Source organism: Aphis gossypii, chromosome X (assembly GCF_020184175.1).
Source record: "Aphis gossypii isolate Hap1 chromosome X, ASM2018417v2, whole genome shotgun sequence".
In the NCBI taxonomy this organism is placed as follows: domain Eukaryota; kingdom Metazoa; phylum Arthropoda; class Insecta; order Hemiptera; family Aphididae; genus Aphis; species Aphis gossypii.
Genome location: NC_065533.1, coordinates 4,799,902 through 4,827,337, shown reverse-complemented (window position 1 = coordinate 4,827,337; position 27,436 = coordinate 4,799,902). Strand labels below are relative to the sequence as shown.

At 26.7% G+C, this 27,436-nt stretch overlaps 1 protein-coding gene across 2 annotated transcripts in view; it reads right to left on the bottom strand.

Moving 5' to 3' along the window:
* Nucleotides 1-8,408: 8,408 nt before the first annotated feature.
* LOC114125053 (multiple epidermal growth factor-like domains protein 8) overlaps nucleotides 8,409-27,436 on the bottom strand; it is a 27,185-nt gene continuing 8,157 nt past the window's right edge. For both annotated transcript variants that reach the window (XM_027988526.2, XM_050205726.1), the window contains exons 9-41: nucleotides 26,577-26,840; nucleotides 25,606-25,743; nucleotides 25,349-25,532; nucleotides 24,999-25,279; nucleotides 24,786-24,937; nucleotides 24,501-24,710; nucleotides 24,244-24,438; nucleotides 23,868-24,178; nucleotides 23,625-23,736; nucleotides 23,314-23,566; nucleotides 22,997-23,198; nucleotides 22,598-22,789; nucleotides 22,355-22,531; nucleotides 22,030-22,212; nucleotides 21,712-21,896; nucleotides 21,418-21,629; nucleotides 21,068-21,352; nucleotides 20,763-20,972; nucleotides 19,759-19,942; nucleotides 19,434-19,615; nucleotides 19,023-19,167; nucleotides 18,770-18,950; nucleotides 18,290-18,518; nucleotides 18,029-18,198; nucleotides 17,794-17,965; nucleotides 17,504-17,734; nucleotides 17,036-17,414; nucleotides 15,948-16,404; nucleotides 15,538-15,847; nucleotides 14,513-14,673; nucleotides 14,260-14,430; nucleotides 13,940-14,180; nucleotides 8,409-12,605 (exon numbers count right to left, since the gene is read on the bottom strand). In XM_027988526.2, coding sequence (XP_027844327.2) covers nucleotides 12,204-12,605; nucleotides 13,940-14,180; nucleotides 14,260-14,430; nucleotides 14,513-14,673; nucleotides 15,538-15,847; nucleotides 15,948-16,404; nucleotides 17,036-17,414; nucleotides 17,504-17,734; nucleotides 17,794-17,965; nucleotides 18,029-18,198; nucleotides 18,290-18,518; nucleotides 18,770-18,950; nucleotides 19,023-19,167; nucleotides 19,434-19,615; nucleotides 19,759-19,942; nucleotides 20,763-20,972; nucleotides 21,068-21,352; nucleotides 21,418-21,629; nucleotides 21,712-21,896; nucleotides 22,030-22,212; nucleotides 22,355-22,531; nucleotides 22,598-22,789; nucleotides 22,997-23,198; nucleotides 23,314-23,566; nucleotides 23,625-23,736; nucleotides 23,868-24,178; nucleotides 24,244-24,438; nucleotides 24,501-24,710; nucleotides 24,786-24,937; nucleotides 24,999-25,279; nucleotides 25,349-25,532; nucleotides 25,606-25,743; nucleotides 26,577-26,840 — 7,361 coding nt within the window. In that variant the 3' untranslated portion in view covers nucleotides 8,409-12,203. The remainder of the gene's footprint in view (nucleotides 12,606-13,939; nucleotides 14,181-14,259; nucleotides 14,431-14,512; nucleotides 14,674-15,537; nucleotides 15,848-15,947; nucleotides 16,405-17,035; nucleotides 17,415-17,503; nucleotides 17,735-17,793; nucleotides 17,966-18,028; nucleotides 18,199-18,289; nucleotides 18,519-18,769; nucleotides 18,951-19,022; nucleotides 19,168-19,433; nucleotides 19,616-19,758; nucleotides 19,943-20,762; nucleotides 20,973-21,067; nucleotides 21,353-21,417; nucleotides 21,630-21,711; nucleotides 21,897-22,029; nucleotides 22,213-22,354; nucleotides 22,532-22,597; nucleotides 22,790-22,996; nucleotides 23,199-23,313; nucleotides 23,567-23,624; nucleotides 23,737-23,867; nucleotides 24,179-24,243; nucleotides 24,439-24,500; nucleotides 24,711-24,785; nucleotides 24,938-24,998; nucleotides 25,280-25,348; nucleotides 25,533-25,605; nucleotides 25,744-26,576; nucleotides 26,841-27,436) is intronic.

Genomic DNA, 27,436 nt, shown 5'->3' with positions numbered 1-27,436 from the left:
TTTAATAAAATATATTAAATAATAATGAAAAAATAATTACGTAAATAATTACGCGAACCCGTAAAATACGGCCGCGACCGTGGCGACTTGTCATAAAATAATCCGGTTTTATGCAGTTATTAAAATATTGAGCGTCGTTATCACTACTTTTGTTTGAAGTTTCGTGGAAATTCATGGCTCACATACACTAACGTTCATTTACTTCACATACACACACACGCCACTTGACTAGTAACGTAGATAATTGCCTATACACAACTCCTTATAAATTGTAGTGCTGCAGCTCCCCTAAACGAATGGTCCTTGTGATCAAATCAATAAATGTACTTATAAAATAATCAGTGAAACAATTGAACCACAATAGTCCAAATACTTAAGTTTCAAATAGTTGGAATAAAATACTTTTGGTAATATTTATTAGAGCTCGTAAACAAAAATAAACATACATTAATACATTCCTAATAGCATACAGCAATTATTATAATTTGAGTCATATATCGTATAAATATAATTAAGTATAATTCACAATATATCATAATAATATTATATGTGTGACGACTTACAGTATAATGACAATATACAAAACTGAGAGTATTACAGCTAACCGAGAGTCTTCCAGCAATAAATTAAAAAACAACTATTTAATTAATAATTTATGATTTACTTAATTAGGTAATATATTAATCATGTAATTTTTATTTTTACAACAAGGAATGTTATTTTCCATTTTATGTATGTATGCAATTTTAAAACAATGTGTAAGTTGATTATAATATATTTTTTTAATAATTATAATAACAAAAAAATTTAAATTGATAATTTTCAATTAAAAATAAAATGATTGTCTAGTAATATCATATTAAAAAATAGTTAATTTTCTTAAAGTTTTTGTGGAGCGTTTGGGCCCGTCTAAAATGAACGGATCGTGAGCTAATCACGATCAGGTAGACACAGACGCGCGTTAACACAATATAATATATAATAATTAATTTAGTGGTGATTAGCACGCACTTTAAAAAAATATAATAGTAAAAAATTAAAGCGGTTTAATGTAAATCGTCGATCACGACGCGCGTTTTTCTTGCTTATGGCTACGTATAGTATAACAGCACACGCACGGAGGACACTGAACAACAACAATAACCTTACAGTATACTTCTCGAATATATAATTCACAATGATAATTTAAATAATAATAATAATTCATTGTGTACGGGTGAGCGTGTGTCTATGCGTATTTACTGTTCGGTGGCAAATATTATAATACATATAGGCTGTTGAACTATCCGTTCCGCGTGGTGCGGGGGAAATTAAACATTTATACCGATCGATGTAACTAATGTATGTAGAACTTATCTTGAGCAGTTTGATTGCGGCGGCTGGTTTTCTGCATTATACAGAAATCACACCGAATTTGCACATTTTCGTAAAAACCTATTATATGACCCACATTGATAATTTTTACGAACCATTAGGTAATGAAACAAAAGTAAAACCATATTGTTTAGAAAAAATCGGGTAAAACTATGTTATATATACCTATATCTTTTTTCACGATTTAATACCTCCGTTAATCTTATAATTTTAGGTAGGTATATACAACATATTATGTTGTTATAAGAAATATTTTAATTTTAAAAGTTGACAATAATTGTTTTTGGCGAATGATTCTACATAATATCTTCTTATATGATAACGGGACACGAAGAAACTGTAAGAATTACATTACTGTTTTATCTGTGGCCGCGAGCAAGTTATTATTCGTTTTAAATATGAAAATGAAAGAACAATTTTCTGCAAATGTACACACAAAAATACGAATTAGATACATTATTTCGTAAAACTCATATTCTTTAATAAGCTGCTTACATAATAATTAAAGAACAGTCGTGTTATCTTTGTTTGACTTAAAGACGAATAAGTAGGTACATTCATTATGCAAATTATCTTCGAGATCTTCTATACGAACAATTTGTAATTATTTCATGAGCATTACACCGTGTTCATTTGCCAAGAAAAGAAAAATGGAAATTAGCAGCGTCTGAGCAATGGCACCCAGATCTACTTATTTATTTATTTAAACAACTTGCGAATTACTTCTTTGAATCACGACTACAAATTATATGAATACAAAATAGGTATATTATATTTACAATATACCTTTAGGTAAAAAATTCAATAATTTGTTGGAACTATGAAATAAAGTGTTTTATTTTTTTTGATTAACCAAATTATATTAAAAAAAAAAAATCATTTCAGAATTTTTCGCACTAGGCAGCTGCCTATTCTGCCTATTGACAAATGCATACCTGATAATATCTCTTGCATTAAACATATTTTTTATACATACATTGATGTGAGATTTTATTTTTTATTTCCAAACGAATATTGCAGTTCATCATAATCATTTGATTAGATAACTATAAAACAATCACTCCATTGGACGTATAAAGCAGTTAATTTTATCGATTACCGCGTCTCCTGCTTATTACCCATAAGAATATTTAATAATATATAATCAAATAATAGGTATAACAAAACTCTGTTTGTTCATCTAATCATATTGACCGGATTTAATATAATTTATTAATCAATTATGAATGTTACAATGTTTACTGTAGATAAGCCGGTCTTAAACCGTACCGCGACGTTCAGCAACGCAGTCGGTAAACAAAAACGTTTTTTATCGATAGGATAACAATAACAACAATCTGGTCATCCCGAATAGGTAGGTACACGAAAATTTTTGTTCGTCTACGCGAATGCAACAGAAACCATTGTTTTCTAAATTCAAAGTGACCTTAGACACAACGTTCGATGTCAAATAAATTATCGTTTTAACTTTTAACCGAGGTCGGTCGTTGTATTTATAATTCTATATTTGAATACGATTGAGCAAAGTAAATAAGTATTTTCATTTTACTTGGTCTTATTTTTTTTCAATATAAAGTTATGTATATTATAAGCTATTGTGAATATTAAATTAAATGTAAATGCAAAATGAAATCCTCGATGAGAACTTTTATAATATTTTATTGGTATACATAGTAAATATTAATTAGTGTGCAAACTTCTTATTTACATTGGGTACAAATAAAATATAATTGTTTGTACTTTGTCGAATGCCCTCCGGGATGCTGTGCATTTATCAGAAAATAATATTATATTTGTATAGTAATTCGGGAATAAGTCAATAAATTAAAAATAATTAGGGTTCGAAAGTTATGATATAACTATAAAGGCAAAATATGCACGAAGAAAATTGCAAAATATGCATAACAAAGTGATCTATAATGTCGTTAATAATACGCATAAAAACAAAAGTATGGAAAAATAAATTTTATAAGTATTATATTTGACAAATGGCTAGCATTTGACATCTTATTAAATTGAAACACTATTTTAAAAAAATGTTGCTAAATTTCAATAGCATATAACAATTTTACTAAAAAACAATCAATAAAATAACAATAATAACTTAAATCGACATCTTATCGACGATGAAATCATACAGTATTTCGGCACATTAGACCGCAATATTATAGTCATTAATCATTATTGTTTAAAATATATTGGTAGGTCAAAAAATAGGTATTTTTGTTTAGAACCAAAAATCATAAAAATGAGCACTTTCCCCTAAAAATTTGACGAAATATATATAGAGAATATATATTTTAAATTTTTGATATTTAAATTCACTATTGTACAGCTCGTGTTTCCTCCTTGGTCTACTGAAAAATCTGTAACTCTTACTCTACTCCCGAGCCCTAATTTTTAAATTATTAATAATTATAGGTATGAGCTATGTATATAGTACACTTGTATAGTTGTATACATTGTAGTCTAGGATCTTTGTTAAAACCTATTTCATTCAGTTATTTTTCCTGTAGGTACCTGTTACAATAATATATTGCCACTATAATGGTATAGTCATTGTGTCAGTATTAGTTGAGTATTTTACCGCACGGTTTAGTTAGTCACTATAAATGATCCTGTATCGCGTTGCACGTGACAAATATTAAATGCCCGTGGGTTTATCACAATACCACGTCTTAAACTCTGTTACACGTAAACTGCACAGATTTTTAACACTGTCATTTAGGTGGTTTTGACCAAACAATGCTCGGAATATATTAATAAAATTTGGACAGTAAAAGGTATAATTAAATTATCAACAAATAGAAAATTTTTCTGAATTTACGTAATGATCATTAACTGTTGTTCACTGTGGTAATTTTCGAAATTTGAAGTTTATTTTATGTAATATATATTATATTCGTACTGGTCACTGGACACGGTTATTAAGATTTTACAAAGCCACACATAGTCATTTTAATTGTTGTGTGCATTGACGTGTAAATGCACACTATGCACATTTTATCTTCTTCACGTAGTTGGCACTTATAGTAAAATATATAAATTCAACAGAAATATTAAAAAAAAAACATAATAATATGTCACATAATAATATTATGACGTGTACTTAAATGATATAGGCTATAACAGATCGTCTTCGCTCAGAATTGTTTTTATTTTAATTATACAGAATGATTAATCATTGAATTAAAATTCAACACATCTATTATTTCAGAGTTCTACTCGATATACACGATATGTACAATATACAGTGATGGTCGATAACTATATACAAATGCCCACTCATTTTTTAAACTTGAATTATAATTATAGAATCTGCTGCAATATATAATAATAATATAATGAATAGGTAATTGAATATGCGAATGTTATGAGATTAACTACGTATACAAAAAGAATAAGAAATGTATCACAAAGTTAAGAACTCTTCATTTTCAGAAATAAATATTTTAATAAGTATTGTTGATTATTATTATTTGAATATTTTATAAGCTTTTATATAGGCAACCATAATAATTATTGTTCTTATTGTTCTTGGTCCTACTACCTAATTGACTAACTAGTTTTTAAATAATAATTGTGCTTACCCATAATATTCCAGTGCTTTCTAACTTAATTGAATTATTTTTTAAATATTCTTTAATCCATTTGTTCATATAATAAAGTTAGCATAATGCATATATGAAAATATAAAATATATTGTTAATACCTATTATTTAATTCTTATAATAATTTTATATAGGTATATATATATAATTTTTACCATATTTTTGTAATATTGTTAATTATTATAAACTTTTGAATCTATATCATCTTACTGTAAAAGAGTAAATATGTGCATGGAATATTTTAAAAACTTGATCACACAAAGTAAAATTCATAATATACGTACAATTTTAAGTCCTCGAGAATAATTTTTTTTAACTATAAATTATAACATCATCATTATTCATCGTTTAAATTTTAAATTTCAAATATTTATAAAAATAAACGATTTTACTTATTATTAGATTTTTTGGTTCCAGTATGAATAACTCAAGTAATTATTTATATTAAATGTTAAAACTTTTTAGTCAAATCAAACGAAAAACTGTTATTATAACACTTATAGAAAAAAATATATCAACAATTTAAATTGTCTATGAATTGCTTATAAAGAGTCAAAATACATTTTGAAAATCATATTATGCATAGAAAATTAAAACTTAAAAAAAATTTTCAGACAAAATTTCAAACTCTTACTATTATTTAATTTTGAAATATAACAAAATAAAGAAATCAATTTTATCAAAATTTAAAATTTGGTTAACCATAAAAATTTTAATTTTTCTTTAATTTTTTTTTAGTTTTTCCAAATATTAAAAAAATACAGAAAAATTTAAGGACCCTCCCCCCCGTCTTGAGTAACAACTAGCTATAACTAAGAAACCACTCTTAAAATTGAAAATCGAAACATTTCTACAACCCAAAAAGGTGATGAAAAATAAAAAAAATACACACACTTTAAAAGCAATAGTTATATTATGTTATACATTAGGTATACATGCATCGCCCCGCCCAGAATCTAGATAGACTTCAATTTAGAACAATATTCTTAGACAGCACACTGTTAAAACAAAATTAAAAGAACACAACGCATATTAAATAAAATATTAATTATTAGTGTTAGTACCTACATAGATAAATAATATAGACTTGTTTTTACATATCATAAGATTATAGCTGAAATACTAATTAGTAATTACCAAAATACTACACTACAATATTATTAAATATACTGTTATAGTAGATAAGAACCTATATGATATAAAATATTACATTGATTAACTATTCACTTAATGACATTTTACTTAATTTAATATCGTTTCTACGGTCTGTACAACAATGTACATAATTCCATTTAAATATCATCTATTAATAGAAATTAATGACCAAGAAGAATTTATTGTAATGTGTTTGGTTCACAATATTATTTATTAACAATAATAGTACTATGTTTCTTTATTTTTTTGTTGGATTATCAACACAGAATTTTAAGTAGGTAATTTATAACTTATAAGTAATATAACAATCATTCGTTAAAAATCAATTGACAATATGACTTTAATTTTTAATGCTCTATATTCATTTTTTACTGTTAACGGTTATTAGAGACGATTTATTAATTCCATCTATAAACAGTACTTAACCTTTGTCCTTTTATATTAAATTTTCAAGCATTTTTTTAACACCATTTATAAACATAAACAAAAAAAGTTATAACATTTTAAATTCTACAAATAGCTTAAAATTATTCAAAATATATGAACACTTCATATTATGCATAGGCGGTAACTATTTAAGCAACGGTGGAATGTGTTCCTATACTTATCTACGATTAATATTTTTTTAAATAATAAAAAAAACATTTGAGAGTATACATAATTATTGCACTTGTAAATTAACCAATGTCAAATTTGTTCTTCACTCAAAAAATGTATATAACTTAACATTTTCTCAATTTCAGTAAAGAAAACTTAAGACATGGCTCATAATATTTGTATATTAAAAAATTATTAATATTGGATTAATTAATCCTTGAATATTACGTATAGACGAACCTTACATTAAATTTTCAAAGTTTTTTGATGTACAAACAAAAATTATTACAAATAAATAGAAAAAATCGAAACGATGTCGAACATTTAAAATTGTTATAAATACAGCACAAAAAGAGCAAAATAATTTTAAAACCATAATCGTCTAGAAAATTATAATATAAATAATTGTTGAAATTTTAAGTTTTTATACTGACTAATAGTTATTACAGCTAATTATTTTTGAGTATCTAACAAAAACCAAAATCGATTTTGTCAAAAATATTGGTTTTATATAAATGTTCTCGTTTTCATTTTTTAACTCTGTTTTTAAGTGCCAATAAACAGTACTGCTAACAATATTATTAACCTAATCAATAGTTAATAAATTTATAATTATAAAATGATATCCATGTTGAAAGTTTTTTTATATTTTCAATTCACGTTAGTACAGTTTTATTCAACCTTTTTAGCACCACGAACCACTTTGATAATATTCGATAGGTCGCGGATCACCTCAATTTTAAGAAATCTAGGAAGACTTATTTTTTTGCTCATTAACAATAAGAATACATAAAATCAAAAAATATGAATTTGTATCGCTTTACGTCACATTGTATTGTTATTAAACATTTATGAGACAGCGGACCACTGGTTGGAAAAACACTGTTTAACTGTTTTAGTATATGACTATGGTCGATGGACGTAGACCATGCGTAAGAACACCAATAGATGTAGAAAAGTAATAGATTTATTAAGTAATAACAATAAAAATGAATCAGTTATTATTTTTAATTATCTTGCATAATGACAAGCAGCTTGTAATAAATATAAAAAATGATAAAATAAACGTTATATTATAGTAAGTAACACAAAAAACTGTAGGTACACGGGCGAAGCCGGGTTATTCAGCTAGTTAATTAAATAAATGAATAAATAAAATATTGATATAATATAATAAAATAAATAAAGTTAGTGTATATTAATTAAGTGCTACTTTGCTATTTTAAAATTGTATTTTTTCTCGTTTTTCGCCGCCTTTATTAGGTATATGACCACTTTATGTTTCCAAAAATTCACAAAATTCTTGACATGACAAATTGTAGTTGAAATTTTAGACATAAAATAATTTATGACGTCCAGTTGAAAGGCATAAAACTGTACACTGGACAGGAACCAGAAAATCTGAACTGTCCAGGCAGAAACTGGACGGTTAGTAACCTTAACTGTGTCTTTTATAGCGAATCATCTAATAGAAATACCTAATCATTAATATTAGGTATAATATATGCTAACCAAAAATTAACATAAGACCATTAATCTGTCTTTTTAGATAAGTGCTATATTTTTCTTACCGAGAACAGACTAGAAGTACGGTAATTGTATCTTTATAAGTTGTTATCGAGAGTAATGGTTATCGTTGGTCAACACTATAATAATAGTAATAATCAACAGTTATCAAATAATTCATTTAATTACATATCACAATAATTTTATTATAAGTGTTATAACGGATATTAATGTTTACACACAACTACACGAGATAAAATAATAATAAGAAGAAAAGCAAATAATAATTTATTAATATCACGTTATATCATTTTATTGATCAAACAAAAAAAAAAAAAAAATATATAAATAAATAAAACCAATAAACAATAATAATAAATTAACAAAACAAACACATCAACACATATCTGCATAAGTATAACACTACATTAGAAAATATTTAAATTAAAAATTAAGTTTTGTTCATTATATATATATACATTATACACTAAAAGTTTAACAATACAATACGCACTCTAAAATTAAATATAAAAGCAGAAATATAATAAATATTATATATTTTGCATATGGTATTTTTTTTTTAATACGTATTGGTAGAATAGTATTATTATTTATATAATAATATGTATAAGGTACTTAACATTTTAATACACACAAATAATGAAAAAAAAAACAAATTGTCGTTATTATGTTATGTGTTTTTAAGAAAATAGCCAATAAAATTATAAGTAGGTAGTAAGAGAAAAGCTAAGGTAACATATATTATTAACGAATGGGTTAACCAATTTATTGGTTTGTAATGGTCTATTGGTAAAATTACGTCTATACAAATAAAAATATAGGTTGGTAGGTAGTTTTCTGCATCAAGGTACACTCAGCTAAATATTATTGATTTATGTTATAATAATTGTAAACATAGGTAAATAATAAATAATAATATATAAATGAAAAAAAGCTATAGATTTATGATATGGATGCAAGTTATAGTAAAAAAGACATTGAAAGAAGAAGACATTTTGGAATTAATACTAGACAAAAGACAAAAAGAAAGTATAATAGTAATTATTCACATCAAGAGCGTAGCCAGATAACATTTTCGGGGAGGTTTCACATTTTTTACTTGATATAAATTTCAAGACTTATTAAAATAAAAACAAAAGAAAATACTCTTTTCATTGAAGCATCAAATAATCGAATTTATTTGTTCAGTTTTGTTAAATAAAAACAGCAAATTTCATTGTTTCATTCCATACAAAACTTTTTTTATACAAGTTCAGATGATGGGTGCCTATGAATATTATTATCAATACTTTTTTCTGCCTGTATAATGTATCCGATTATCGTAAGTTTATTGGCTTTTATTTTTATTAATGAAGAAAGAAATTATATTTAAAAGGAAACACCCGAAGCCGTACTGATACACTCTTGACTGACATAAGTCTATATTTTGTTATATTCTATACTGTTATTATATAGATTAGGAATGGTTACAACTATAGAATTATATACAGAGCTACAAAAATATACTATAATATATTATACGGGAGTAGGCGAGTAAATACAATTGATCACACGTATGTTTTTGTAATAAATATTTATTAGTAATTACCTATCGGCTATCGTTTAAACTTCGTACTATGTGCCTAAAATGTCGATATATATATATTATATAATGTTATCATGATTTATAAGTTATAACGTAAGCCGCCAAAGTATATATATATATATATATATACGAAGATAAGAGATAGATCATGTAGATTACACATTTACACGTGAATAAAACGGACCAACGCCGTTTAATTTGGTCAATTCGATTATCACAATATTGTTTTTTATAATGAGGTATATAATATTATATATTTTGCTAAGTAGGCATGTAAATATTTTGTTTGATTCGTATGAAACTATGAATTCACAGACTTAGCAACTATATTGATAAGTTTTAGAATACTTATTTTTTACCTACGTTCTTTCTTTTTTGGTTTTGAATTTGTGATGAACTTACTAAAGACGATAATGTTAATAATAAATAATGAAACTAGAGGATAATGTGTTGCTTGTTTCTATTGTTAACTGAGTACACTATAGATAGTGACTTCCTACCAATACAATTATATTAATAACCATTTTGATCTTTTAAATTGCGTGTAGGTACTTTTTAGTTTTTTTTTTAATCATAAATCACAACAAACAATTATCTATGTAATATTTCCAAAAAAAGAATAAACTCTTAAAGTGAAAAAGGAACAAAAAAATAAACATATATTATAGCGATCAGCATGAGACAAAACGATAATGACAGTCGTAAATCATTCAGTTAGAAATTTAGAGTAGGTATAAGTAGTATAACACATTAAAACTCTTTAAATATAACTGTGACATCATAAATAATAATAATTCCTTCATCGATCTAAAATGAAAAAAAATCTATTTAACCACAGAAAAAAGTTGTGCACAATTGTACATAATTTCAGTTGGTATTATAATTTGAGCCAAAGTTACACAGTAGCCAGTAGGTATAAAGAAACACAGCACGATTTGAGATTCTAGTTATATGAAAAGTATATCAAACAAATTCTATACATTACTTTATTAATTATTATAAACAGTACGTATTTTTTGTTTAAGAATATTAATATTTTGCCAATTGTATCTTAATCTAGTAATCCAATACAATTTCTAAAAATATAATTAAATTTATTTGAAAAAAAATTTCTTACAAATTTGAATTTATTTTTAACATCAATATTTTTGAAATTCTTAATGTAGGTACAAAATTTAGAAATTTAACTTTGAAGAGTTTAAAAAGGATTTTAAGTGTTCAAAAAATGCAAAAATCGTTTGCAAAAAAAAAAATTAATGACAAATTCAAATATTTTTTTTGTGTCTTAATCAATCTCTAGAATTGTCAATACAATTGGCATAGATAGATCTATTTTGTAAGAAAACATAGCGTAGGGATCGAATCCACTTAACCAAAAATTTTAGTTTGTCAAATCAGATGTTACAGTGTGGACCCTTTTAAACATCAACTAATTTTTAATTGATTTATTTAACTGATTTTTTAAGATGCCAGAACATTGCAGTTTAAAATCAAAATTTATAATTAATGAAATAGTGATATTTTTAAAGGTATTTAATATTCACTTTTGTGAGTAGTTTCACACAAATATTGGATTATGGACAAAAAAAAATGATTGCTTAACATTTATTTGTTTAACATTTAATCAAGTGTTTAATAATTTTAATTTGTTATCTCTTTTAATTATACTGATTTATTTACATTAACATAATAATATAATAGTATATACGAATCATTATGAAGAGATCAAATAATATAGTGTAATTTTATGATAAAATCATAATCATGGTAATAATAGTAATAATATAAAAAGCAATCAGAAATCATTCAGTTCATTTATCATGGAAATTGGAAAGACTCAGTTATTAAATGATACAATAACTTAACATTATAAAAATAATAAATATAAAAGGATAAAAAAATTATTATAGAGTTGATGGAGGGTTAATGATAGCTACCAAAAAGTTTAAATAAATTATTATTAAATATCAATTGACAAAATTAAACTTATAAATAAATTAGTGGAATATCAATTAAATGATTATTAGGTTTCATTACCCACAAATATCTACTTATAAATAATAAATATGGTATGTACTATTTATTGCATGCATTAGGGAATAATTATTATGCAAGGGTGCTAAAATTAAATGCGTTCGGTCATGGGTGAAATTGCGATTGGATACATGGCCCTCATATTAGTCTATCAGAGACTTGTATCAGAGATTGCGGTCTAAATGATTGCGGGTTATGTTACAACAAATAATTATTATTGTTGCAAACAATAAAATAGGGTTATTGCGACCACAATCTTATGATATACCTTTCAAACGATATTTATACAATTGTTTAGAGATAACGATTAACCGTGGCGATCACTGGGGTGCGTTCCTCCTTTGCCTAGGACCGGCTGCATTGTTGTGATGGTGGTGATGGTGATGGTGGTGGTGCCGGTGCGCGTTAGAAGCGTAACCACCTCTTGGGTTAAGCATGTTCAACACTAACGTGGAGCCGAGTGCCAGCCTCGTGCCCGCCGATTGATTACCGCGATCCGGAAGTTTAATCAGCAGAGTGGTGACCGCCGCATTTGCGTCACTAGTCGGTTCGATCGCCAGCGGCCTGATGTCACCGAATCGAACCCCCTGGCTGTTGTTTGTTTCTGTCTGCTGTTGGGGCGAGGAGCAGTTCAGCACGATAGCCACGAACGCGAACGGTCTCTTGGCCATGTGCAACATCTCCACAACCTGTTGGCGACGGGCTCGTCTCATGTCGGCTGCCTGAAGGGCAGAAAAAAAAGACTTTTAAGAAAAATTCACATAATATGATATTGTTATTCCTTATTCACAAAATTATAAGTATTATATGGGACTATTGGAAATTCATAAAATCAGATAATTTCATTATTATTTGTCATATTTTATATACATCTATTATTATCGAAAAGTAAACCAGGACGGATATTAAAAATATTTTCCCATACAAAGGATAAGAATGTTCACCAAATCATTAGAAGTATATGATAAAGTTTCTTGATGTGTAGATTACTAGTGTAAGATAAAACATTTGACACGAGCACGTTAGAAATACGATTTACAAATAGATGGATTATATAATTTCCTTTTGAATATAGGATAAAAAAAAATATTTTATGAGGCATAGTTAAGTAACACAAAAAACTTCAAATACCCATTCATTATCAAAAACAACTGCTTATATATCAATACATATTGATAGGTACCACAAAAATAAAGTAAGGCTGTTTTTCATATAAATTAGGTCCATATTGGTATATTCTTTTTGCAGTATTTTTTAAAGATATTAAAACCTTATTTTATAATTTATAAATTTATGTAATATGTACCATAAATTCATAGATGGCATAAGATATGGTATCTAACATAACTCCTAAATCACTTAAACTGTATTAAAAGTATTATAATAAAATATTTCTTCTGGGTCAGAAATCAGAATATAATTTTAACAATATTATTGAAATAAGTATACAAATGCAACTGAAAGTCAGTGTAAGATAGTGTATAACTTTCTAAGTGTTACTCTGTTCATAGTAAGTATTGTTTTGTATGATAATGGACATTTTATAATTATTATATTCACTCATCAAATAATTAATTGTTTATCATGTTTTTTTTAGTTGATAATAATTTATTAATAAACTATAAATTCCTTTGACAAAAGTTTTTTTAAGAAAACTTAATTCATTTTAAATATTTAGTTCGAAATCCCACTCTTTATTACTTTACTAGTTATATAAGTAGTTATATATTTGTAATAAATAAGATTTAAAAACTAACATAATATGTATAGGTTAAAATTTGATTGAAAATTCATGCATGATATTTATTTTATCTCTTTTATAAAATTTGATTTGCATTATCTTAATTTGGTGGAACAGATTTTTATTTAACTAATCTAATGATTAATGACTATGATATCCATAATTATTAATAACAACAGAAAAATGTAGAAATCATAATTATTAAGAGTTTTGTTCAATACGAATCCAGACAAAATACAAAATAAGTGCATTTTCAGTTTTCAAACCAAATGACAACTCTGTATACTTATGTAGTAAAATTGTGGTATTATTTACTTGTTTTGCTTTCCATCCAACAACACATACGGCAAGAAACAAAAAGAAACACGAGAAAAATACAGAGAAGAACACGAAGAGATCAATATGAAGTTGGTCTTGTCTAAAGAACACTGTTCCGTATGTTGGGACAGGTACTAAATGAGTGGCTTGAGCAGGTAATGATGAGATTGCTAACAATGCCATATAATATCTTGTTGCTGATAGATCATGTTTGTCATGTGGAAGTGTAATGATCAATCTAAAAAACAAATGATATAATAATAGCATAGGTAATAATTATATAAGCATTGTTATAGATATTTCGACTATTGACATACCTATTGTTGACATTTTTTACCATCAACAGAGACATACTTTTTTTAAATGTCACGTATGTAGACAAACCTTTGGTTTTGTGCTCTTGATATGTAAATAAATTTCTACTTTTTGAAGAATTTGAGTTGCTACTCATACGTTCCATTGTTTCCATTTCACTCAACCACTCAAACCTGGAAAAAATTAGCTCAGGTTATATTATTTAAATATGACTTAAATTGTTAACCATGCAAATTTATTGATGGATTTTATTACTTTGGATCAAAATCAAAAACATTTCTATTGAGTGATTTATTTTTAGTAACTATAAAAATATCCTCATGTGATGTTAAGAAGAAATCGACAGCTCCTTGTGTTATATCAACAGTGATTCTGATATCAACATTCATAAAACGTGGTTGAACAACGAAAAATGACTAAAACAAAATAAAATGAGCTTCATTAAAAAGCAAAACAGTAAAACATAATACTCTACAATCAAAATTATTTAGAATGTAACCATTTAAAAAAAATATTATTATGTTAAGTAGGTACAAGTATTATGTCTAATATATTATGATTTAAGATATTAATCCATTTTAGATTTGCAGTATTATCAATAAAGAAAATTATAATGTATACAAGGTAGGAACTTATTGCAACATTAAAAAAATATTATCTCAGTACTAGAAAAATAAAAATAGCTATATCAATAACTTCTGATTAAAGCAAGGAATTGTAAATAAAAACAACTAGTGATTTGAAGCAAAAAATTAACCTACTCTAGTAAATAGCTAAATTTAATTTTAACTAGACGTACAGAAAAATATTCAACACAAAAACTTTTGAATGTTAAAATATGTCACTTTGTTAGTTTTTATGTCATAAAATAATATGTAGCTAGGGAACCTAGCAATGCTATACTCGTATTCCAATAGAAATTATTTTTTTTTTCATTACACAATATTTTTTTTAATCCCAAAAGATGTAGTTATAACTGAATTTTACTAAGAATTATCTTTTGACCTGATGTGATTTATCATTGCTTTAATAGGTATTATCCTATGGTACCAAAAGTACATAATAATGTAATTAAAGTAAAACATGTAAGGTCTGAATTAATTGCTTTAATCTAATTCCCAAAACCAATAATTTTCATAGATTTCAAATAAATATATTTTTACAAAGGTAACTAAATAAATATAATTATTAAAATTACATAAACAATTATGGACAATATATTTCTTTGTATTATAAAAGTAAATTTAATGATAAATAATATTTTATATTTTACTGCATACCGTCTGTCCTGGATAAAGTGGAGTAGGTTTTGTTTTACATTCATCAAGCAGTTTGGCATCTAGACAAAATCTTAAGTCTACACTCATTTGTTTGTAACATTGATGACCATCAGTCGGTGTTCCCATGTATGATTCTTTGCATTTTGAACACTGTTGCATCCAACAAAGCTGAACAGTATTTTTTAAAGACCGATGATGAGGTACACCCCCCGATTGACAGTTTGTGTCACTTTCAGTATTATTTTGACAATCACATTTTTCCCCAGTAACTGGATCACAAGTACTCCCATGACCATGACATTCACAAGGTCTACAAATAAAGATTGAAAGTACATTTTAAATTTTATTATCAAGAATATAATTGATTAAAAATAATATAAATATTATCCATATTTAAAATATACACTTGCCTGCAAGGATCTCGATTATCATTTGAGCCTCGAAAATGACCAGGTAAACAACCAGAACATGTAGGACCGGTTGTGTTGTCCATACAATTAATGCAATATGCATCAGAAAGAGGGCCATCATTTTGCATAAGATTAGTATTAGGATCATTTAAAATACTTAGAGCATCAAATGGTTCAGTATCATATTTATCAACACATACTTGAGCATGCCCATTACAGTAATCTGAGCATGGAACACATTGACCATGGTCTACTGGGTTACCAACATAAAATAGTTTACACCGTTGACATTGTGGTCCTTGAGTGTTGTTTTTGCAACTCAAACATTCTGTTAAGCGATCAGGTCCAGCGCAATCAGAATGACCATTACATTCACATTGTATAGTACAATTGGAACCAACATAACCAAAACCACAGCGGCAAACATCTGGTTTTATGCATTCACCTCTAACACAGCCTAAAAATAAATTTAAATTTAAGGTTAGCTTTATTGTTTACATTTTAATTTTAGTTTTTAATACAGTATATCCCTCGAAGAGCAGTTTGACAATAAATTGTGATCTACTGTAATAATCATAATAGTATGTGGTCTATGGTCTACAATATCAATTGTATTAAAATCAGTGATTTTTATATGAAATAAGTAATTATAAAAATATAAAATAAAGTAAGAATAATGAGTACTATAATTTTATAGATAAAACAAATAAAACCATTCATAAAATTATCATTCATAAATATAATTGTGTAAAATTTAACTATGGTTTCTTTAGTTGAAAAAATCTTCTATAAAATGAATTCTTCCTACAATAATGTAATAATATGTCACAAATTATACATAACCAACAAGACTGTTGTCACATACAATACCATTGATTTTATAATATTAACACTGGTAGATATAAAGATAAAATATATTTTAATAGGAGATATGAGATGCATCTATTAGGTGATTTTAAATAATTAACAACACAATTATCATATTATAGTACATGTATAACATAAAATGGTTGTAGACTCGTTGACAACCATATTTTATTGTATTTTTAAAATTACTTATTTTTCAATAACATGCTTTAATTTATTACCTTGTGTACAAATTGGAATACATTGAGAATTATCATCAGGTTGATAACCATTGCCACAAACACAATGGAATCCATCAGCAAGATCAACACATTCTTCACTTTCTGGATTACAGCTATGATGACCATTCACACATTCATTTTCCGGTGGGCATGTTATATAATACCATGATACAGAATCATTTAAAGTTAAGTCCTTATTTAATAAAGCTACATCTGTAGATAATGAAAGTGCTTCATCTATTCCATAAATGAAATCATGAGATTCTAAGTTATGATAAGCTGCCATTTTTGGTTCAGTATTTAAATGTTGAAGTAATTCCTGACATGAATGGTTAGGACCAGAAGCTGGACTAGACATATAACCTTCCGTACAAATTCCCTAAAAATAAATAAAATATTATTCTGTGTTTTTTCAATGAAGATATTTGTAAATTTAAAAATTGTAAATTTAAAATAAATTGCAATTACTTGTCCAGTTTTGTTTAATACATCTAAAGCACACCATCCACAATGGGTATGGCGGAGACACGTTGAACATTGAGTATAACTAGAACAAGGTTGAGGGCAACGATCTATATTACCACCACTAAGAACAAGTCCACAAACACCTCCAGCACAGTACAGTGGCTGATAACTAGGTGAAATGCACTCATTTAATGTAATTGACCAGCGACATTCATGCCATCCTCCTTCACCACCCTAAAAATTAAAATAATTTTAACCCAATTATAATTAAGAATGCATTAAGAATATTTTACTTGAGATGATAAACATGTTTCACAAGATTTGTGAGCAGAACAACGCTCTGGACAAATGGAAGAATTTTTTATTTTAATATTTGATCTTTGATTGAGATCAAGACTAGAGCAACTCCAATCATATAACGATCCACTAGTTGAAAGAGTTCCAAACTCAGATGTATGCATTTGCCTGAATATAAAAAATAATAAATTATGACTGATGTAAATAATATAAATTTTAATAAACACAAACCTAGTCCATAAACAATTTCCTTGCTGATGACATTTTTCACAATTAGTAGCCATACATTGAATATTTGGACACATTTCTACTTTTGTCACTGTTTTACATTGATTATCACAGCTGGAAGGGTCTTTAACACATTGACCTTTAGTACCACAATTTGCACACCACGAACAAACCTAAAAACAATATAATCATATTAATAATATTTCTAAGGTATAGTTAAAATAAAAGAAATATTTAATTTAAAATTGTATTGCAAGACCATACATTTGAGTTTTCATAATGATTGTTAGGCCATGTAGCCAAACAATCAGTACATGTTGTGTACTGTTCACAAGATCGACTAGATATCCAATTTGAATTGCAAGATACTCCGTTATTTGTTCGTGATGTACCATTAGTCGATACGCAAGGATTAAAGCCTGGACCAAGATGAGTAAAACAATAACTAACATTTGTTCCTATCACTTGACAAAATGAACATCCAACCAGTGATCTAATTAAAATAAACAAATAGTACATAGTTAAAATCTTCAAACACATGATATTCACATTTATTATATGTATAATATTTAGTATGCATAGGGATAGATAATATAACAGGATAGTTGATAATTTAATTTCAGAATTATTTAAGTAATGGAAATATAAATATTTTTATAATATGAATAAATCAATAAATTTTAATAAATGGATTTTAAATATTTATTTATCTGTAAATTGTGTAAAGTTTAAAAATATTCTGACCTGCATTTATCTCGTTTACCAGACCACAAATTACAAAGGTCATGTGGTAATTGAATCCGTGTAACACGAGATTGTATATCTCCAGCAAAACCACCAAGAATATACATTGACTTTGTTTCTAAGTCTAACGTCATTGCATGAGCATGAGTAGGTGGTGGTGGCAAACCAATAATAAATATATCTGAAATATATACATATATTATTTTCATTTTCATTTGAATTGTGCTTTTATTACTGAATTAATAAATTTTACCTGGAGTTAATAAACGTATCCATTGATTACACGCATATGAGTAAGCTATTAGAGTATCATTTGTACTAGGTGGATCAGTCCTTCCTCCAAAAACAAACATATATTCATCAGTTGTAATAGCTGAATGTAAAAATCGTCCCCTTGGCTAAAAAATAAAATAAATACTTTTTAGACAGATATTATGAAAATATGGTTGTTTCAAAAATTACTAAAATAAAGAAAATATAATATTGATATTATTTTGAATATTTGAATATTATATTTGGTTAATAATGTATATTTAGTAATAACAATAGTATGAATTATGATGTAAACAAAGCTTCATGGTCAGAGTGTTCAACATGATTTTATAATACATTATAATTTATACAATTGAAACATATGTTTATAAAATTTAAATAAATTACTTACTAGACTATTTTTTGGTGGATTATAGTCTTTGAAAATAGGTAAAATAGTCCATATTTGAAATTCATAGTTAAGTGCAAATAATTTATCTGTCATTATTGTTTGATTAACAGAATAAATATATCCACCAAATACATATAAACTATCTGTTGGTCCATGATATACAGTACTATGTCCATAAATACCTAATAATCAAAATATTAAAATAGATACAAAATACAAAGATTTAGTTAACAATAAAATAAAAAGTATAAAGCAGTAATGAATTGAAAAAAAAGTACTGTAAACTAATTGCTAAATAATCTAAATATTGTTTTGTGACTCTTACCAGCTGGTCCATAGCCACTTGTCTTAAACTTTTTCCAAACCTCTGTTTGCATATCAAACTCCCAAACATCTTCAAGGAAGCCCATATCTGGACTAAAACCTCCAATTAATATAAGACTTTCTTTATCACCAACTGATCTTAATGTTAGCGTATGGCCAGCCAATGGCGGAGGATCTAATTCTGTCTGAAATATTCAAATATTATACAATATATTAAAGTATAATTAAAAAGTCATATAAATTATAATTAGTCAAGTTTTGAACACATGAAAACTAAAAATATTATATGAAAAACAAAAATATGAATAATAGAAAAGAAAATAGGAATAGAATTCTTATTCTATCCTTACTTAGTTCAATAGAAATTTTATTGCCTAATCACAAAAATTAAATTACTGTTTGATTTAAATTTATACACAAAATTACAAAGTAAATAAAATACTTCTAATACTCTCAAACAGAAAAAAAATGATATATACTATTTTATTATAGCTTCAATTTAGAATATTATAAATTATTATACGTTTGTACACAATTTAAAAATTATATAAAAAAAAAAAAAACATTTAACATGTTTGTTAATAGGTAAAACAGTTTTAATCATACTAATCAAATCTTATTGACTTAGAAATCAATTGTCTTTTATAATATTTTATTTTGAGGACACCACAACAATAAAGTTACTGTATTACAAATGTACTATATAGATAATTTAAGTTAAACAGTTTCAGATTTGTATAATAACTTTTAATAATAGAGATAATTGACATATTAGAAAATTTAAACACATCAATATTATTTGTGGTTTCATTAGGGGTTTTTACAATATTTAAATTAAAAAAAAAGTTAAAACTGTTATAAGTTTATAAAATATATAATAATTAATATATATTATATCTATATTTCTATAGTGTGATAATACACTGATTTACACTATTATTAAAATTTACCACACAAATTCTGTACATTCTTAAGATTAAATATAAATATATGATAAATAATTACTTGTATGCCTATCCATCTTTGATCTTTTAAACTAAATTTCCAAAAGTCTGATAAAATCTTCATTGAATATTTTGTAGAACGACCATAAGCAGTTTGAATTTGTGTTAGACCACCGTAAACATATATTTCCCTTCGAGAATGTACTATTTCGGCTGCATGGAAATATCTCCCATTTGGCATGTGAGCATCATTTGTACCATCTACTGTGACCTTTTAATAATAATTATCATATTATAAATAAGTATAATAAGTAAAATAAATCTAAAATATTTTGTTTATTTCAGATTTAAATCAGAGTTGCTTACTTGCATCCAAGAATTGTTTTTAGAATCAAATAAACGAATATCATTTAAAGGGCCATGTGATAATGAATAACCACCAAATAACCACAATTGACCTCGCCTTGTAGCAACCACTGAATGCCCAAATCGAGGCAATGTTTGACGCAAGTGATCTAAATTTTCTGATACATGAGCAGAATTAAAAAGATCTGTAAATATAAGTGGTTGCCGCAAATGACTAGATATAGGAACTAAAATTGAACAATCTTCTCCTTCATAAATACTTTCACAAATACAACGACCATATTCCTGATAAATTAATAATACAATTATTAAGTATTTAAATTTATGGAATTTAACAAAAATCTACTTACATGATCACATTTTCCATGGCCTTTGGCATGATTACAATCATTTGGACATATTATGTCCTGACAAAATACTCCAGTACTTCCTTTTTGACATACACAACGGTTATGATGACATACTCGGTTTGGGGGGCAAAAGTCTGGGCAACTAAACACTACATACGTAGCATTAAACCCTTCAGTAGGTTCAGATTGTTTGTAATATACAGTCATCACACCTATATTATCAATTATTTTTGTTTAATACAAAATTTCAATTTCTAAGATAGAAACATATTTTATAATATTATGTAAGCTTACCAGTAACTCCTTCTATGGTTAAAGGATACTGAGAATCTCTAGTACAGAATACACCAAGGGAATGAGCTGGGTGTGTTCTTGACATAGATACAAAATTTGGTAGACCATCATACACATAAACACTGTTCATACCACATGGGACATTTATATCATTATCGATTGTTAACTGTATCACATAAGATCCACTAAAAACATAACCAGTGAAATTAAAAAACTTACAACATTAATATAATTTTATAATTATTATTTTATGATTATTATTAGAAAATATTAATTATTTTTTTTTTTTTTATAACTATTAACGAATTATGAACTAACATTGCAGTTGAATTATTTCGCATGTTTTCAGGATCAATTATCCAGAGACATTCTTTTGATGGTGGACCTTCCAAGCGTGTTTCCCAAGCACTAATCTCTACAGATTTTGATCCAAAACCTTGAGGGCCCATACCAGATAAAATGCCCCTGGCCATACATTGGTGATAACAAACATTTCCATTTCTATAAAATCAATTAGTATCAGAAAATAACTTTTAATTAATATGTCCCTAAATATTATTTTATACTATAAAACATAAATATTATTATTTTATTATTATATAATTTATTTTTATGTATAAACAGATTTATTGACAATAATTACTTTGGATCTCCAAAAAATCCTTTCTTGCAAAATTGGCAATTATCTCCTTCAGTATAATGTTTACAATAACATTTACCCGAATTAGAATCACAAATACCTAATTGTTCATCGCCATGACCATTACAATCACATTTGTGGCATCCTTCTAACGATGTTGCATTACCATAACTTCCAGCTCTACAAAATAATTATTAGATATTAATGTTTCTTGGTATGTTTTTTTTAAAAGTTTATTGAACTTACTTGCAATATTCACAAAACTGTCCTGTGGTCCAATCTTGACACTGATCACATATACCAGGTCGTTCATTGCAAGTTGAATGGTTATTACACCCACAGTTAATTGCACAATCAGCTCCAGTCCATCCAAGATCACATTTGCATGTATAATCAGGTGCTCCAATACAATAGCCATTAAGACATTTATGATAACACCTATAAATTAAATTATTTTTTAGTAAAACGTACAAATTATGTAATATTTTATTTTTTCTATATGAAATATAATACAGGTATTACACTGATTTGAAATCAATAATTAGACATGGTTTATTTAGTAACAATTTAGAGATGAGTATCAAAGGAAATTATTTATCGACCTAATGATGAGGATTCAGTTTAATGTTGTTTTATGAAACTTACGTTCTTGTACATGAATGTTTTCCATCGCCAATAAAACCTCGTTTACACTGACAGCTATATGAACCTTGAGTATTGGTACATTTGGCTTCTTTATGGCAATCATGTAGTCCTAAACCACATTCATCAACATCTGGACATTGTGCGTATGCCCAACTTGAGTCTTCTTCATAGGTATTATTGTTCATTATATAGGAACAAGTTCCTACAAGATAATTAACATAATTAAATATCCATAGTAACTAAAAACTAAATAAGTAACCAAACTAAATTGGTTAACCTAATCGATAATAACTTGGATCATTGTTTAATGAACATACCTATAAATGGTTTACTAAAATCACCTCCTGTACAAATCCCTTGAATTGGGTTACCACTGTCATAGCACCATCCGCAACCAAGAGTTTTTAGACAACTAGAACAATTCATACTCTTTTCACATGAAGTACATGCTAAGTTAGGTTTATCTATTTGCATCTGTCCTGATCCATAATAATGGACACTTCTATCAATCCATTCTCGACATCGTCCAAATTGATATTCCGATGTATATTCAGAAAAATGGAAACATTCCTAAAAATTATAATACTTAATTAAAAATTGGATTAGATATAAATAAAAAATACTTTACATTTGTTGCTCGGCACCAAACACATCTACCGTTATCCAAGCAATCAGAACATGAATGTCTATTTGAACACGGGATAGGACATGAATCAATAGATACTACTCCATCGGGTAATCTAAATAAAATTGGATAATAAACAATCAAAAAATTAAAGTAGTCAGAGTAAATTACTTGTTAACCACGATATAAATTTTCAGTAATTTTAAACTAACCATTCTTAAAAACAAAAAAATTCTGTTAACAAACCTTCCACGTCGTTCACATTTGGCTTCTTGGCTCCACCATTCACAATATCCACTTTGAATACAATCAACACAATCCACATGATTAGAACAATTTGGACATAGCTGAGGTGATATAACAAGATACTTCCATTCATTAATATCATTATTATTATGACAAAAAATTGAATCTGTTTGATTTCTTGTAGTACAGACTGATTTTAATTCACACCATGCACAATTAGCATCACTAACACATATGAGACAACTTTGGTAACCAGCACATATTGAGCTGTCTCTGCTATGATAGGGTTCTAGATACTCCATTGTAAAAGGCTATTTATATTTAAAATATATTATTACATAAGTAATTAGAAATACTTAATAATAACTATAAATACCTTTGAATTATTATGTCCTTTGTTGTGTTGTAATTCTACAATAGCAGAACCAGTATTTTGAGAATATGTTATATTTTTATGAGTAGTTAAATCTAATAAATATCGTTCAGGAGCATGAAATGGCTGATCTTCAGTAGACCACGATGAAAGTTGTAAACATTGCCATCCATCAGCTTTTAATGTTATATTAATTTCCTAATAATTGATTTTAGTCAATAAGAAATGATAATTAATTTAAATAATAATAATTTACTTACTGGTTGGTACATATATGGAGATGTCATTATAAGTCGTGTATTTGTATATCGAGAGCATAATTGTAGTTGGTCTTTATGATTGTCCCACATTTGAGGAAATCGCAAAAATCCAGAAAGCCTTACAATCATTGTACCACCAATTGAAAGATCAGCCCGTGACATAGGTAAATGGGTAGAAACATCAATGATACTAGTATTAACTACTGATACCTATAACAATTATTAATTGTTTTAAAATAAAAAATAATAATCAAAATGATTAATACATAGAAAAGTTGAACTTACTAAATCTGGCTGGGAAAAATTTGCAGGATGTAAATATTTGAAAAAAGTCAATCCTGATCTTCTATCTAAAGCTCTACAATTGTCTGGATAAGCAACTTCTATTCCTCCACCATTAAAAACATTATTATGTAGACCACACACCTCATAATTATCTGTACAAATAATAATATTTATTTTAAACAAAAGTAAATTTTAAGTATAGAATAGAATTACCATTTTTATGATGACATCGACCATCTTGTATACACCAAACACATCGACCTAATTGCATAATATGGGCAACTGAAGTGGTTGATTGATTATTGTTAAAAGGTGTACTTTCCCCATGAATTAAACACGAATGACAATCAGTTAATGCAGAACAGATACCTGGGCATCTGGTTGTTTGTAAATTAGTTGTACAATTAATACCCCCATTGCGTCCATAGCAAGTATCGTCAGAAGAGCACCACCCACATTCAGGATTTGCTGTACATTCTTGAAGACCTTTATGTCTAAATATTAATTTTATTATTAATATTAAATATTTAAATATTAATTAAAAAAAAGTAAATATTTATTACCTTAAGCACATAAGTTCTAAGTGATAGGAATCATTTCCAGTTGGAACTAATGTTGGTGGTAAAACAAACGCTAGCAAATCTGAGTTTATGTTTCCGCGATAACCGCCAACAATAAGTAATGTGTTTCCATTGCGAACATCAGAGCCATGTCCAAATACACCAAACATTTTTTTACGAGTGAACTCTATAATATATTTATTGACAATTAAAATTGTAAAATAATAAATAATTCAAGAAAAGAATATTTCTTCACTAACCTTTTGTAGACAAACCAAGGACGTCTCGACTAAGCCATGTATTGCAACCAAGATGATAAAGATATATCTCATTGTCATAACAAATTTCTTCTTTGGCATGTCTATGTGTATATCCTCCAAAAACAACAATGTAATTTCCTACAATCAAAAGATTTGATAAAACCTTTGCTTTATTGTTTTAATTCATTAATTTATTGTAGGTTTAAAAGTTTATACCAGGGATGGGCAACTGACGGCCCGCAAGCCGCATCCGGCCCCCAAGCATTTTTAATCTGGCCCTCCCTTACATTTCCAAATTCCATCATACAATTTTAAAGTTTATCATATTATTCTATAATCTATATGACTATATGTATAGTCTATCTTGTCAATATATAATAATTGTTACTTTCGTGTTTTTGAGGTACTTAAGAATGTCCGCAAAAAAGTAAAATGTATGATGAAAATAGAAATTTTAACACCTCATGGTAGAATGATAACCTATTTATTTATTATTAATAAAATAAATGCTAATTAAAATGTATATTTTGAATGACCTTTTTTTTTTTTGCTGCTCTAGTGCACTAGATTTTAATTTTAATGACAAATATTGACTTAAGATTTCTGAGATTTTTATTAAATAGTATGGTTATTGAGTAGTGAGTACTAGGCATTTAGATAGTTGTTATTAGTTAGCAGAACATGATATAAAAATCTACAGTTTTAATTGTATATTTATTTATTTTAAAAACTTAATGTATTTATCTAAGGTCTTAAATGATGTCTAATGTTATAATAAGAATTAAGTTAGAATTAGTATAAGAATGCAGAAGACACAAATATAAGAATGACCAAAGGTTGGAACATTGAATTTTAAGAGTATTGATATAGTTAAGACTTAGATAAGCATGGATATGTTAGTATTAAATATATTACATAGTTAACTAAAGGTTGCTTCATATGAAATTATTAATATGAGTTAATATACAAACCCATTATATTTGCTGAGTGAAAAGCTCGTTCATTGGGTACATTTGAAGCTGGATATTTAATTTCAGACCAATGCTGTGTTGGTATATTAAAAATAAACATACGATCACTAAGTTTTGAAAACCATGATGCACTTGTGACTATTCCACCATAAATAATGAGAGATTGAGAACGAATATCATACACTGTCGAATGAGCTGCCACCCGAAAATTTAATTCTTTACCACCTCTTGGTTTAATTTCTTTCCATTGTTCATTGTCATCGTCTAAATAAAAAAAACCATTTAATTTTAAAATGTAAGAATAATACAATTTTCGTTTTAATAATATTAAATCTTCACTACTAATAATAAACATTAATATTTTTAAATAAAAATAAAAATTGACTAACTGTAGGTAGTAAGTAGTAAGTAAACAGTAAAAAAAGAAGGAAATTAGGTAACTACCATGTTGGGCTAGAGTGCAATTTGATGTTTGTGTAAAATTTCAATTGAACTTAATTATTAAATAAAATATACCTAGTAATTTATATTTAATTATATATTATATCTATATTAATAGGTATATTTTATTATGTATTAATATTATTGTTATTGCAGTTCTTAATTTTACTATTAGATTAGTGATATGGTAAGTTAAATGAACTTTTATAAGAAGTTGATATATGTTTTAGATTTTAGGTGTAAAAATAAATGACTTATTAGGAATCTTGTATAATATGTTTTTACATTTTTACAAACAAAATAATTTGCAAATTTTATCTTTAAATGCTTGTAAAAAAATTATTTCTGTATACTTAACTTAACTTAATTTTTTAAGAGCTTTAGTAAAAACTTATAAGGAATCTTGTATTACATTTAAA